Below are 12,920 nucleotides of genomic sequence, written 5' to 3' on the forward strand. Positions count from 1 at the left end.
GAGGCTGCTCGGAGCGAAGCTGTCGCGGCTCGTGAACGCCACCGTGCGCGGCGCGTGCAGCGGCCCGTCGTGTGCGCGACGAAGGGAGGCATGATCAGCCCCGGCGTCGACGTCGGGTCCCTCGACGCGCACCTCGACGCTGCGCATGCTCCCCGCCTTGCGGTGGCCCTGCGGATCTCGGCGTCGAGGCTGCGCCCGCAGAGCACGCGGTACGCGCGCACGAGCGCCGTGGCATCGCAGTGCGCACGCAGCGTGAGCAGCCCGCCGTCGAGCAGCGGGTGGTGCCGCGCGGCGGAGAAGAGGTTTTGTTTAAGTGGTCGTGCATTGTAAGCGGCGATTTACCGTTGGTAAGTGACCACCACCGTGACTGTTTCGGCGATGAGTGGGCAATGTGTCGGCAATGTGTGGGCGATTTCCTAGCAAGTGGGCCATCAGTGCGCAGGACGATGAGTGGGCGCACAGCGGACGACGAGAGGGGGGTGGTGGGCCATGAGTGGGCGATCAATATTATGTCTGAAAAGAAATATCAGTTTTTTTCATACGAGTTTCCCTGATAAAATTTCAGCTTTTCTACCTCATATTTTGCGGAGACGGGGACCACAAAATAAGTTTGTTCTTTTTGTCTCACCTAGAGGGAACCTTTTCGGGGAAAATATAGAGAAAGAAATGATGATTATTTCGCCCTGAGGATATTTCGGCTCTTCTAATACCTCAAAAGGTGTAAAAGCAGTGTATCTTTTTCTACCACTAAAACGATAACATCCCCATGGAGAAATAGCTTAAGTGTATTTACGAAACAGACTGAGCGCGTTTTTGTACCTCTATCCGTGTAAAATAGTATAAAATCAGCCCCGTGATTTCATCAGATTCGTCTATGCCGTTTTGGGATGAACTCTATGCTGGCGAAATGGATAAATCCGAGCTGCTGCCATCCATGGAGACGTACAGCTTCAAGGATGCCGCTGTGATTCTCCACTCATCCGGTGAATCTCGATTCGTAGCCTTGAGTTGCTCCCTTCAGTCGACTGACAATACCACGCAGGTTCCACCGCCTTCCCATCGAGTGGCTGCAATGGAATATGACGGTATTGGCCCGCTGGTCATGTATGCCCTCACCTCCTCAACCCCTTCTTCTCTCTCTGAGTGACCCTCGCAGACTACCGCGAGCGTGATATGGCAGGCATGTGACTCTCGTGTCACGCAATTGCGATGTTCCACGCCATGGGCATTGCTGCAATCGGCTGGGCGATCGGTTGTGGCCTCGTGCTCACGGGGTTCCAGCCACAGTTCCCGCGCGCCAGGCTGCGCCTGACGACATCCTGCGCGGCGCAATGGCGACGAAGAGCGATCTGCTTTTCTGCGTACCGTCCATGATCGAGGTGAGCGCTGTTCGTTGCTGGTACGTGTGTATGTGCAACTAACCTGGAGCACAGGCGTGGTGCAGGATCCCAGAGCAGGTTGAGTGGATCACTCAGACGCAGGGCGTTGTATGTATCGTCTCGTCGTCGAGCTTGTCTTGCCTGATTTACCCCAGTTTTACGGTGGCGGACCACTCGCAAGCGAGGTTGGGGACCCCTTGGCCCGCAAAGGAGTAGACAACTTCAGAGAGAGTGAGTTTCCTCCATCCCACTGTGCTTTTGCTCCATTTTGGTGCATATGCAGGACGGAGTATGGCATGATCAATGAGATTTTAGCAAGGACGTGCCCCTTCCGCGCTGTACTTTACGTAGTGCTCATATTTTTGCACTACAAAATCAGGTAACGGCATGGACTGGGCGTACTTTTCCCTCTCGTCGTGCTGCGGGACACACTTTGTACCGCTCGATGATGAGAACGCCCAGCTCATCCTCACTGTGAGCCAGTATTTATGGCCACGCTACGGGCTGTCGGCTGACACTGAATCCAGATAAACGAGTATCAAGTCCCTGCTGTTCTAAATACCATGGTGGACGGCGTACCGGCATATGATACGAATGACATCTTGGCGCCACACCCGACGAAGAAAGGCCTCTGGAAGGTAGCAGGTCGTTCGGACGAGCATATTATGCACAGCACAGGGGAGAAGGTACGTCCCATGACAAGTTATGTTTTCGAGACCATCTTCCTGAATGCAGCTGAATAGACAAACCCGGCGCCGTTGGGTAAATCCACTCTCCGATGACCAAAGAACGTCTGCACTGACATCTTTTTGTTATAACAGAGCCTTTGCTCAACCAGGACCCTCATATCCAAAGCGCTATCATCCTTGGGCGGGGCAAATCTAACCCCGGTGTGCTCATAGCCTCAATCCAGGTTCGACATAAACGATGAAGAGAAGCTTGCCGGATTTAGGAACGCAATCTGGTGAGCTCATTAGTAAATTTCTACGAGTGACTAGTCGCTGACCCTTCATGCCGCAGGCCGACGGTGGAGAAGGTCAACAGCTTTGTGCCCCAGCATTCGCGGCTCTTCAAGGCGGTACGTACAACTTGCTATGAGTCGACGGCTGCCTAGACGAACTATGGCCCGGCATAGATGATCATCGTCTCTTCGCCGTCAAAGCCCTTCACATACACTACCAAAGGCACCCCACGTCGCCCGGCGATTATTACCGAGTATCAACCCGAGATCGAGGCGTTGTACGCGACGGTAAACGAGACCACGCAGGCACACCTGCCGCCACCACGATCCTGGAGCTTGCCACATGCAATCGAGTTTGTGCGCTGCGTGGTGCAGGAGGTCATGACGCGACATATCTTGGACACGGACGATATATTTCAGAAAGGATGTGACAGGTGTGTTAGGGGACTAACCTTCGTTAATTGACTGCTGAAACTCCTATATAGTCTGCAAGCGACGTGGATCCGCAACTCAATCCTGCACGCCCTCCGGCAGACGACACAGGTCAATAGCAGAGCTGTCCCGGGTAACTTTGACTACCAGCATCCGTCAATCTCCGGACTCGCGCAGTACGTGTCAGGTCTCGTCAGCACAGAAAAGCCGAGCGACGATATGGTGGACGAGAAGCAGCGCGTCGCGGCCATGCACGTGATGGTGCAAAAGTACAGTAGGGACTTGCCGAGGCATACTCCCAAGATGGACCGCCCGGCGCGGAGCGTTGTGCTTGTCACGGGCACAACGGGGAGCCTAGGTGCTGCGCTACTCGCTGCACTTGTTGACGACCCGAAAGTTAGCAAGGTCTATGCGTTCAATCGCAAGGGTCCCCAATCTCTTGAGGAGCGACAGAGACAAGTCCTTGCGGAGCGCGGGTATGACGCAGAACGAATTGTGAAGTCCGGGAAGGTCGTCTTTATCGACGCAGATACGAGCGGCGACAAGCTTGGGCTACAAATGGACAGTTACGAGAAAGTGTGTACAAGACCGCGGTCTGTGACATGAGCATTGCTTACAGGGTTTTTAGGTTCGCACCTCCGTCACACACATCCTCCATAATGATACGTCGCAAAGATATGAGGATGTTCTTCCGCTGACAGCCCCTGATAGCATGGCCGGTGATCTTCAAGCTTTCCCTCAGCTTCTTCGACTCGAGCGTTCGTAGCCTGCGAAACTTGGTCGACCTCTCCTTAGCATCTCCATTCTCTCCGCCTCCGCAACTACTTTACGTGAGCTCTATCGGAATGCTGGCCCGTATGTTGTTTCTCGTCTCCGCAGGTAGATTTAGCAGCCTCATGTGTCGCTCTTGTAGATGCTAGTCGCTCGGACCCCGTCCTTGAAGAGCCTGTTGACGCCTCTATCGCGCTAGCTAGCGGATACACTGAGTCGAAGTGGGTATCCGAAACGCTCCTTGAGAACGTCGGCGACGACTTGGCGAAGGCTGGCACACCGCTGCGCACTGTTGTCGTCCGGCTTGGCCAAATCACAGGTTCGTCGGGCAATGGAGCATGGAACACGACGGAGCAGATCCCTGCGCTCGTCAAATCGAGCACGTACCTTCGATGTCTCCCGGACTTCGACGCCGTATGTACTGTGCCATCTTCTCCGGTGACTCCCTTCTGACCTCTTGCATAGGAGGCGTCTTGGATTGCAGTTAACGCCGCCGCGCGCGCAACAATCGACATGCTCCATTCGTCAGGTTCCGCTTTCTCAACTTACCACCTCACGCACCCGCGGCCCGTGCATTGGCGCACACTATTCGCGCCGATCGCGCAGGCTCTCGAGCTGCAGTCAGTCGCCTACGATGTGTGGTTGCAACAGCTTAGGAATAGCAGCGAGCGGTCCAGGCGCATGGCGCCTGACCAGGAGGTCGAAGAGCTGCAGCGCAACCCCGCACTCAAGCTTGTGGAGCACTTCGAGGAAATGTTTGCCGGCGGGGCGAAGGGCGGTGACGAAGCGTCCGAGGTGGCACGCGAGGCACTCGGCTTACCGAAGCTTTCTGTGGCTCAGGCAGTGCAGGTAGCGCCCTCGCTGAGCGAGGAGAGCCTCCCACAGCTCACAGCGAAGGACACTATGCAAGGGGTGCGGTACTGGAAGTCAATCGGATATCTGCAGTAGTAATGTAGGGTTTTTTTTTGACATGGATCACATGAAATTGAATGCACCTGTGCACTTTTCTAATTGTGTGCACGAGCGAAGACAAATAGGTGGAAGGATATGTCTTTGATTCTTCATTCTACTGGCGAGATCACTCACGTTGTAGTGTCAGGCGTTCCTCGTACGCTATGCGGAGGCTATCTTCTCATCACGCTTAACAGCAGCCACGATCCGCGATCGTGTCGAGAGGGTCGTACGCGGGCGGTAATTCCGAGGGTGACCGTGCCTTGGAGGGTGCACTGTAAACACATGTAAATATCCTTCTATAGTGCCGAGTTCGTACGGTTCTTACCGTGGGAACTTGGATAATTATATTAGACGCTCATTAATCTTGATCAAGGCTTACTCTAGGCGCGTGCAGCTTCACTCCCCGCACCACGACCTCCAACTATGAAGCGGTCGCAGGAATCCCCGGCGCCGGCTGCGCCCTCGAGTTTGCCTCCAGCCTCGAAAAAGCTGAAGGTATCACCACGTGAATCGCGTGGTATTAGCACTCAAGACCCACAAGACGTCACAGGAAGCTCCGAGGACGGATGGACGAAGGTCGAGAAGCGAAAGGCGAAAAAGATGAAGAAGGTTGAAGGAAAATTTGACGTGTGTGTTTCTGCGTTGCTGTGCTTTGATTTCCTGCGTTGCTAAGTCTTTTTACGCCCTCAGGCGAGCCCGCCAAAGTTTATGTACAACAAGGGTGAACTTCTGAAGCGGCGTGAAGCAATCGGAATATCAGTGCGTGCTTCACCTCTCAAATGTTACTTAGTATTAACTGTTACTAGGATATTCGAGATTTGGTTCTACATCTTGCTGCAGACGCGCCGCCGCCAGGCTGGGTGCGCGTAGAGGTGCGTGCATACACTCCCACCAAGCAACACAGCTTCATGATCTCCCATAGAATCCTCGTTCTGTTCAAAAAGTTGTCGCTCTCCTAATACCTGGTCTGACGCCGGACCTTCTGTCTCTCCCGCCCCTCCCTACATCCGCAACTTCGAATCCCCACTTACCTCTTGAGATACCCTTGCCAAGAACAGATGGACCATCAACAGGCGTACCGTTTATAGCGAAGACCTTCAGCCACGCCTGTCCAACCCAAGCTCCGGGAGATCAGACGAGGATGCACTCTGTGCTCAGTGAATTCTTCCAGGCCCCGGTCTCTGGTGAGGAGAAGAAGCGAAGGATACTGGAGAGAGTTTCTTGTACGCCCTTCCTGCATGGATAACACAATTGGCTTACTAGATGTGGAATTTCAGCAGAGCGTTCGCAAGAAAAGTCGCCATTGCGATATCTGCTAACGACCGAGCAAATGCTGGAGAACGACTATCCCGTCCCCTCGTATATCGCGGAGACATTCGAGAAGACGGAAGGTTGGGTCGAGACACCCAAGCCATCGGAAGAGTCTTTGACTAACAAGTCGCTCCGCATATTTGCGATAGATTGTGAGATGGTACGCATCCTGTTTTCTACGTGTTACCTGTATGCTGAACTTCTTGCAGTGTCAAACGGAGGATGGCAAGGAATTGGCTCGCGTCTGTATCATCGACTATGCCTCAGGTGTGGTCATCTATGACAAGCTCGTGAAACCGCAGAAGCCAGTTACGGACTACCTCACAAGGTATGAGCCTCAATACTTCTGTGAGCGGTTCCCGTTAACACCCTGCAGGTGGTCAGGTATCACGGAAGAAGCACTTCGAAACGTCACTACGACATTCAGGGAAGTACAATCTCACGTGCTTGCCTTACTCTCCGTCTCTCCAACACCGGTGCTCCTCGGCCACTCGCTCGAGTCCGACCTGAAGGCTCTCAAAATCTGCCATCCACGGTGCATTGACACGGCGGTGACGTATCACCATCCGCGCGGCAGGCCGCTCAAGCCTGGTCTTGCATGGCTGACGAAGAAGTGGTGCGGGCGTGAGATCCAGAATCGCGGAGAGGGTGGGCACGACCCTGAGGAAGACGCGAGGGCGTGTCTGGACTTGTTGAAGAAGAAAGCTGACAATGGCGAGTTTGGCGTGGCTTGATTCAAACAGTCAAATTCTAAAGCGCTGAGCAATAGGTCCTGGATTCGGCGAGTTCAAGGTCGATTTCGAATCGATATTCGAGCGTATGTCGCGGGCACGAAACGGTGCTGTGTCGTCAATCGTCGTCGATCATGGAAGCCCAGCAAACTGGCATGGCTCGAAGGCGACTACAACTATCGCTTGTAAAACCGATAGCGAGGTGCTGCAAGGTCTTCTGGGCGCGATACCCTCGCATACGTTCTCGTTCAGCCGCTTCACTGCGCTAGCAGACGCTCGTGGCTGTGAGCAATTTTATATTTTTATCTGTGGACCTACTGCTGATAGTCTGCTCAGGGATCACAAATAGGTCGAATGCTGACACTACTGTCGAGGCTGCACCTGCCACTCCCGCTCCTGCCCCAGACCTCTCTGGCATCCTCGCGACATTAGACTCGCAGCTCAAGGAGCTCTACGATTCTCTGCCGTCGCGCACTGCGGTGATCATTTTTACCGGACACTCGGATCCCAGGCACATGGCCGAACTTAACGCGCGTAAGTCTGCGTTCGAGACAGCAATCCGTTCGGGGAAGAATCCGGAGGAGCTTGGTGACATCAAGTGGACGAGCGCGGATGGACGGGCGTTGGAAGAGGAGGTGGGGAAGGCGAAGAGGGGACTGCTATTCCTCGGCATCAAAGATCCGAAATAGCTGTTGTACGTCTCCGGCTTTGCTCGATGCACTATTCAGACTTTCCTCTTCGCATCACACCGTGCACAAAGCTTGCGTTCACAGCGTTCACAGCGTTTCGGCTGCTAGTGAGCATGTATATTCCAAGTTTTACTGCTCTCGCGACCACATAGCCCAAACTTTGATTACCACCCGCGACTGCCCCGCCTAGTTGATCGTCCAGGTCATCCTGATGCTGCCTGCACTGAGACCCGCGAGTTGCTCGAAGGCCGACGGTGTCATCTCGAGGTCGGCTGGGCCGGCGCAGCTCATGCACCTGTCCACGATATTGACGGTCGTGGTCTTGTCACTGTCTATAGGAAGAGAATTTCGTGAGTGTGAGATCGTTGCTCTACATGAGGATGCATCTGGTGCACAGTGACCATCTTCCCGCAGGTGGAGGCATCGCTCGAGTTCGGCGGACCTCCACCATGAACTTCAAGGCAGTCAGCGCTATTTAATTAAGGGGCGCCGCGTCGTGCTACATACTCGAAGCTGTTGAAGAACTGGTGTGACACAGCGACAGCGTACTTGAAGTCGTTGACGGTGATTCCACACGTTCCAAAGATGGGCTTGGAAAAAGTGCCTGCGTGGTCAGCTCGTATGTCCTTGTGCACAATAATGCCGATGTGCGTATACTACCTTCTCCACTGTGGACGGGCACCGGCACCACATGACCTAGGCTGAAGACAGCGAGCAGAGTGTAGAGGACTGCTGCGATGAGGAAGATGTCGAGCGCGAAGAGAACTGATGAAGTGAGTGAAAGGGCACCGGGCCGGGAGAGTGAAAACGTAGGGGAGCGTGGAGCAGAGGTCAACTTTGTCGCTCCATCGCTGTCACCGTAGCCCTTTCATATTTGCCCTTTGTGGGTGTAGAGCTATATCAACAAAGATGCACAGATGAGCGGTATCGCTGGGGCTGCGGGGTCCGATGAAACACGGTATGTCATCGTATGAGTCACTCGCACTATGCTGAGATACATCCGAGGGAACGCCGGTTCTCTTGAAGTCTGCACAGCTGCGCAGCGGTATAGGACACGTCGCACCATAGCGGTCTTGTGTCCGAGACATCCACATGACAATTCTCCTATGCTCAGCTTTCCGTGCGCCCGGTTCATGATTTGGCACGAGCGATATTATTAGGACATCGAGCTGGCGGTGTGAAAGGTGCGCCGGACGAGTTTGGGTCGCACTTACAGTTGAAGTAGGCATCTTTCAAATTCGCCTCCGACGAGTTACGACAGGCTACTATCAGGTAGTCAGGCACACAGCCGCATCCGCAGGAGCAAGCGTTCCTTGTTTGGTCATGTTAGGATCGAAGGCTGCAAATTGCCATTTAAAGCGTGGCGACGGTCTAGTAGTAACTAGTAACCTTGCATCACTTAGCTTACATCCACTTCTTCAAGTCCAGCTGTCTGAAAACAACGTGCACGGTTGTGAATATGCACTGGAACGAATCGTAGGATCACGTATTCGCCCAATCAATCATTCTCTTGCCCAGATGGCAGTCTCGACCGCGTGAAAAAGGAGACATGCCACATGGCGTCGTGAAGATCATGTGGGCATCAACGTGAGCCTCCGTTCACCGCTATGAAAAATGATATACTTAGGTGCGTTGATGCGAGCGATGAGTGTGCTAACGTGCACAATCGTCCAAGTAAACTCACCACCGCCTTTGTAGAGTCAAAACTCACTGTTACGAGCGTCAGACTCGCTCGGCGTCTGTGACGGTGCACTGAGCCTGTGCACAAGTGCACCAAAGTGCACGCTTACTGCACGACGGCGACAGTCTCAAGCCCAAAATAGCGTAAGCTATGCTCATACCTGCATAGCCTAAAATCAATCTCGCTTACCCTAGATTACTTAAACTCGTGTGGGCTACACTGAAACTCGCACAGCCTGAACTCAAACTTGCATAGCCTAGAGTTAAGCTCGCTTGAACTACACTCAAACTTGCATAGCCAAGACTTTAACACACAGGAGCCACACTCAAACTTGCATAGCCAAGACTTTAACTCATGGGAACTGTACTCAAACTTGCATACCCTAAACTTAAATTCGCGCGAGCTACGCGACTCAAGTTAGCTCAACGTATCGGACTCAAACTCAACTCAACTATATGAGATCTCACTCTGTAATTTCTTGTATCTCCCTCTCTGCCAGCCTGTGGCCGGGACACTGGTTCTTGTACTGTGCACAAGCTCATTCTTGCTATATGTAGAATAAAATGATAAAATAAAATAAAAACCTGCGAGCGACAGAAAACTCGCTCTCGTCTGATCGAAAACTCGGGTTTTGGTTTGACCAGAAACTTCATCTCCGTTTGGACTGATCGAGAGCTCGCTGACTTGGTCCAAAACTCGAGTGGCCAAGTGTTCAAGGTGGTAGGCCACCTCGTCCCTCCAGTTCCGCGACGTGGTACTTTTTTGGTTTATGTGGGAGCATGAGCGTGCACGTACGCAGTGTATATACGCTCATACGCGCGCATCCTCGTGCGCTCTCATGCGCGGTGTTGCGCACATGTCAAATTGAAGTCGAGTTTTCTTGTATTTCAAGTTTATTTCGAGCTTATTTTTGTCCATCTCCAACCTTCATACATTTCGAGTACATATGCAGTAAGTACCGTTCTCGCAACTACATAGCCCAAAATCGACTGCCAACTGCGAATGCACGATCTAGTTGATCGTCCAAGTAATCTGGATACGACCTACAGAGGGATCCGCAAGATCATTGAAGGCTGCCGGTGCCATGTCGACGTCGCTCGGGCCGGAGCAGCCTGCGCACCTGTCCACGATCTGGACTGTCGTAGTCTTGCCGCCGTCTGTAAGAAGAGAAATATGTGAGTGCGATATCGCCGTTCTATGCCAGAATGCATACAGTGAAGGGTGGCCATCTTGCCGCAGATTGGGGCGTCGTTCGGATTTGAGGAACCTCCGCTGTAAAGGCCGTCAGTAATATTTTATCAAGGGGCGTCACGCCATGCTACACACCCAAAGCTATCGAAGAACTGGTGCGATACAGCGGCGACGTGCTCGGACTCGTTGTTGTTATACCCACATGCTCCTAAGCCGGGCGTGAAAAAGGTACCTGCGCCACACCCGCGCGGTCAGCTCGTATATCCTTCAACGCATAATCCCAGTGTGTACTTACCGTCTCCGCTGTTGACGGGCGCCGGCGCCGCGTTACCCAGACTGACGACAGCGAGCAGAGCGTAGAGGAGAGCTGCGATGAAGAACATGTCGAGAGTAATGTGAACTGAGACGAGTGAAAGCGAAAAGGCACCGGGCCGAGCGGAGAGTGAGGACGTTAGGGAGAGTGGGGGAGAGGTCAACTCTGTCGTTCCGTCGCTGTCACCGAAAGCTTTTTATACCTACTCTCTGTGAATGTGGGGATGTTATGACAAAGACATACAGATGGATCATGTCACCAGGGCTGCGAGGTCCGGTGGACGAAACACGGCATGCCATCTATGCCGAACTTCATGCTAGGGGAGCTGAGGAAAGTCTGCTCAGTCGCGCAGCGGTACCAGACACTTTGCATCATGCTGTGGAAGCAGCTTTGTGGCTGAGACACCTGCATGAGTGTCGATTTTCCTGTGCTGAACTCTCTGTGCGTCCGTTTCATGAGCGATAGGGCATCAAGATGGTGGTGTGAGGAGTGCGCCGGGCTCTGAGATCTTACAGAAGTGACCATCTTTCAAATTCGCCTCCGACAAGTTACGAGAGGCACACAGCCGCTTCCGTAGGAGCTTACGCTCCTTGTTTGGCCATGTTGGGATCAGAGGCTGCAAGTTACCATTTTGAGCGTGGCGACGGGCGTACCCGACTGAGAGATCGGTGGAATGAATCGTAAGATTACGTATCTGCACAAATCTGTCCACTTGTTCAGATGGCAGTCTCGAACAAGTGAAAAAGGAAACACACTGATAAAGTTGGCATGAAGCTGTTGGACCTCTGAAGATATATCTTAAAACACGGGACGATGATGGCAGCGACTATGAGTTGGGTCATCACCATGAATTGAGAGTACAAGAGGGCAAGTGTACAAGCTCCACAGCGAGACAGCCGTACAGCTAAATATCGTCCAAGCAGTACGAACTCTCCCAATCCTGCGGGTCGAACGAAGAGCTCTGCTGCATGCCTTTAGTCAATTGTTCCCCTTCGCCGCCACTCTCTCCACAAGACATAACAGACCCAAGGCTCTGCGCCGACCCTTCCGACGATATCGACTCCTCGCTGACAGACCGCTGCACTAGCGCAAAGTCAAAGTTCATGGAGGCGAGCGTCGTTTGCTGGAGTTGGACCGGCTGTGTATATGCAATATAGTTGGTGCTTTGTTGGCTTCGATAGTAATCTTCGTACGTCGTGGCCACTGACTGACTATAGAGTAGCGTAGGATCAATGTTCGCATTGTCACTGCCGTCGCTGAGAGGGTACTGCAAGCCTCCAGTCGAACCTGACAAGGCGATGTCCGCGGAATAGGGATCTGAGAGCAAATCTCGTCGAGGGATCTGGAAGCCAGGCGGAACGTTAAAGGCTGGGCGGTAGAGGTCCCCATCCGCCATACCATCGGAAAGCGCCTTCATGAGCGGCGGCAGCGGCACGCGGCCATGCATCGGGTCGGCATCGTTCTCGCTGCCAACCCGCCTCAGGTCAAGCGGAGAGAATCTGTGCGATGTGCCGACGCAGTTCGGACCAGGCTGCATTGCGAGGTCTGCCAGCCACTTGCGCGGATCCGCAGATAGATTCGGAGAGCCGAGCGGCGGTGAGCGTAGAATCGGGGAGACAACTGGGGGAGGAAGAATGCGAGATTCAAGCAAAGAAGCCAGGGTGAAAGCAGGAACGGGAGCGAATCCAGGATCCGAGGCAGGGTTGGTAACAAAGCCTTCTTCAGATGACGCGAGCGAGACTGCTTGGGAGGCACTCGAGCTGAAAACGTCGGAGCCGCCGTCGGAAGACGAGATGCGCACCATGTGATTCTCATTCAGTGATAGCTTGCGCGCAGCCAGAGACTCCAAGGTAGACATTCTAGAGGGATAACCAGGTCGCCTCGACGAACACGTAGGGCACGCCTTGACAAAGCGCGAGACTAGCTCCTTGGGGACCCAAGAATAGTTGTCGCGGACTTCGGCCATAGTTTTATCGCGTCCACCATGTCCAGATGCCAGATGATAGAAACAGAGGATGTCATGGATCTGCTCCTTGACTGCGACAGGGCGACCTTCGTGTAGGATAACAGGGACCATGTCGGAGTCGTCCGGAACATAGGGAGCATCCCTCGAGCCGCCGGGAGAGTGAGACAACTTGAACATCTTGCGTACCCAAAAACGAAACTGCGGCGTGCGTATCCTCGCTGTTGGCTCCTGGAGGACGTCCCAGATGTCGTCGAACATCTCCTGCGTTATCAAGGCTTTCTCCCGTTTGCGAATGCTAAGGGACTGCAGGTACTCGTTGATAACTTCCTCGCACTCCTCTCGTGAAGGAAGTCCCAGGTCCCCAGCAGGATAAAGGCGTTTGGTGGTCTTCACGATCTTCACAGGTGTTGGCGCAAGGATACGCTTTCGCGGACTGGTGCCAGCCAGTCCTGAAGATTGCGTAGACATAGCGAAGTATTAAACGAGTATATAGTATAGATTATAGTGGTCTGAGCTGTTGTAAGATGTGTGCCCAGCCAGG

General features: G+C 53.4%; 4 protein-coding genes across 4 annotated transcripts; 2 read left to right on the forward strand and 2 right to left on the reverse strand.

The window, feature by feature from the left end:
- Window positions 1-874: 874 nt before the first annotated feature.
- PHACADRAFT_198789 (uncharacterized protein) lies at window positions 875-4,491 on the forward strand (the record flags this gene model as incomplete). The annotated part of the gene is made up of 14 exons (XM_007399014.1): window positions 875-983; window positions 1,282-1,379; window positions 1,434-1,487; window positions 1,535-1,610; window positions 1,759-1,853; window positions 1,907-2,065; window positions 2,282-2,343; window positions 2,400-2,457; window positions 2,515-2,774; window positions 2,826-3,348; window positions 3,401-3,530; window positions 3,568-3,627; window positions 3,686-3,957; window positions 4,009-4,491. The coding sequence occupies 14 exons, from the start codon at window positions 875-877 to the stop codon at window positions 4,489-4,491; spliced, it is 2,439 nt and encodes an 812-aa protein (XP_007399076.1).
- Window positions 4,492-4,908: 417 nt separating this feature from the next.
- Window positions 4,909-7,391, forward strand: PHACADRAFT_261348 (uncharacterized protein). Its single transcript, XM_007399015.1, has 9 exons — window positions 4,909-5,124; window positions 5,188-5,256; window positions 5,304-5,369; window positions 5,420-5,720; window positions 5,775-5,968; window positions 6,018-6,136; window positions 6,185-6,522; window positions 6,578-6,823; window positions 6,876-7,391. Exons 1-9 carry the CDS (start codon window positions 4,921-4,923, stop codon window positions 7,226-7,228), a joined length of 1,890 nt encoding a protein of 629 aa, XP_007399077.1. The 5' UTR covers window positions 4,909-4,920; the 3' UTR covers window positions 7,229-7,391.
- A 2,529-nt stretch (window positions 7,392-9,920) lies between these two features.
- On the reverse strand, window positions 9,921-10,483 carry PHACADRAFT_164667 (uncharacterized protein; the record flags this gene model as incomplete). Its single annotated transcript, XM_007399016.1, has 4 exons — window positions 9,921-10,066; window positions 10,123-10,181; window positions 10,236-10,332; window positions 10,396-10,483. The coding sequence occupies 4 exons, from the start codon at window positions 10,481-10,483 to the stop codon at window positions 9,921-9,923; spliced, it is 390 nt and encodes a 129-aa protein (XP_007399078.1).
- A 1,806-nt stretch (window positions 10,484-12,289) lies between these two features.
- Window positions 12,290-12,847, reverse strand: PHACADRAFT_99963 (uncharacterized protein; the record flags this gene model as incomplete). Its single annotated transcript, XM_007399017.1, has 1 exon — window positions 12,290-12,847. A coding segment is annotated over one exon (558 nt), but the record flags the coding sequence as incomplete, so codon positions are not given.
- Window positions 12,848-12,920: the final 73 nt, after the last annotated feature.

This window comes from Phanerochaete carnosa (genome assembly GCF_000300595.1).
Source record: "Phanerochaete carnosa HHB-10118-sp unplaced genomic scaffold PHACAscaffold_8, whole genome shotgun sequence".
NCBI classification, from domain to species: domain Eukaryota; kingdom Fungi; phylum Basidiomycota; class Agaricomycetes; order Polyporales; family Phanerochaetaceae; genus Phanerochaete; species Phanerochaete carnosa.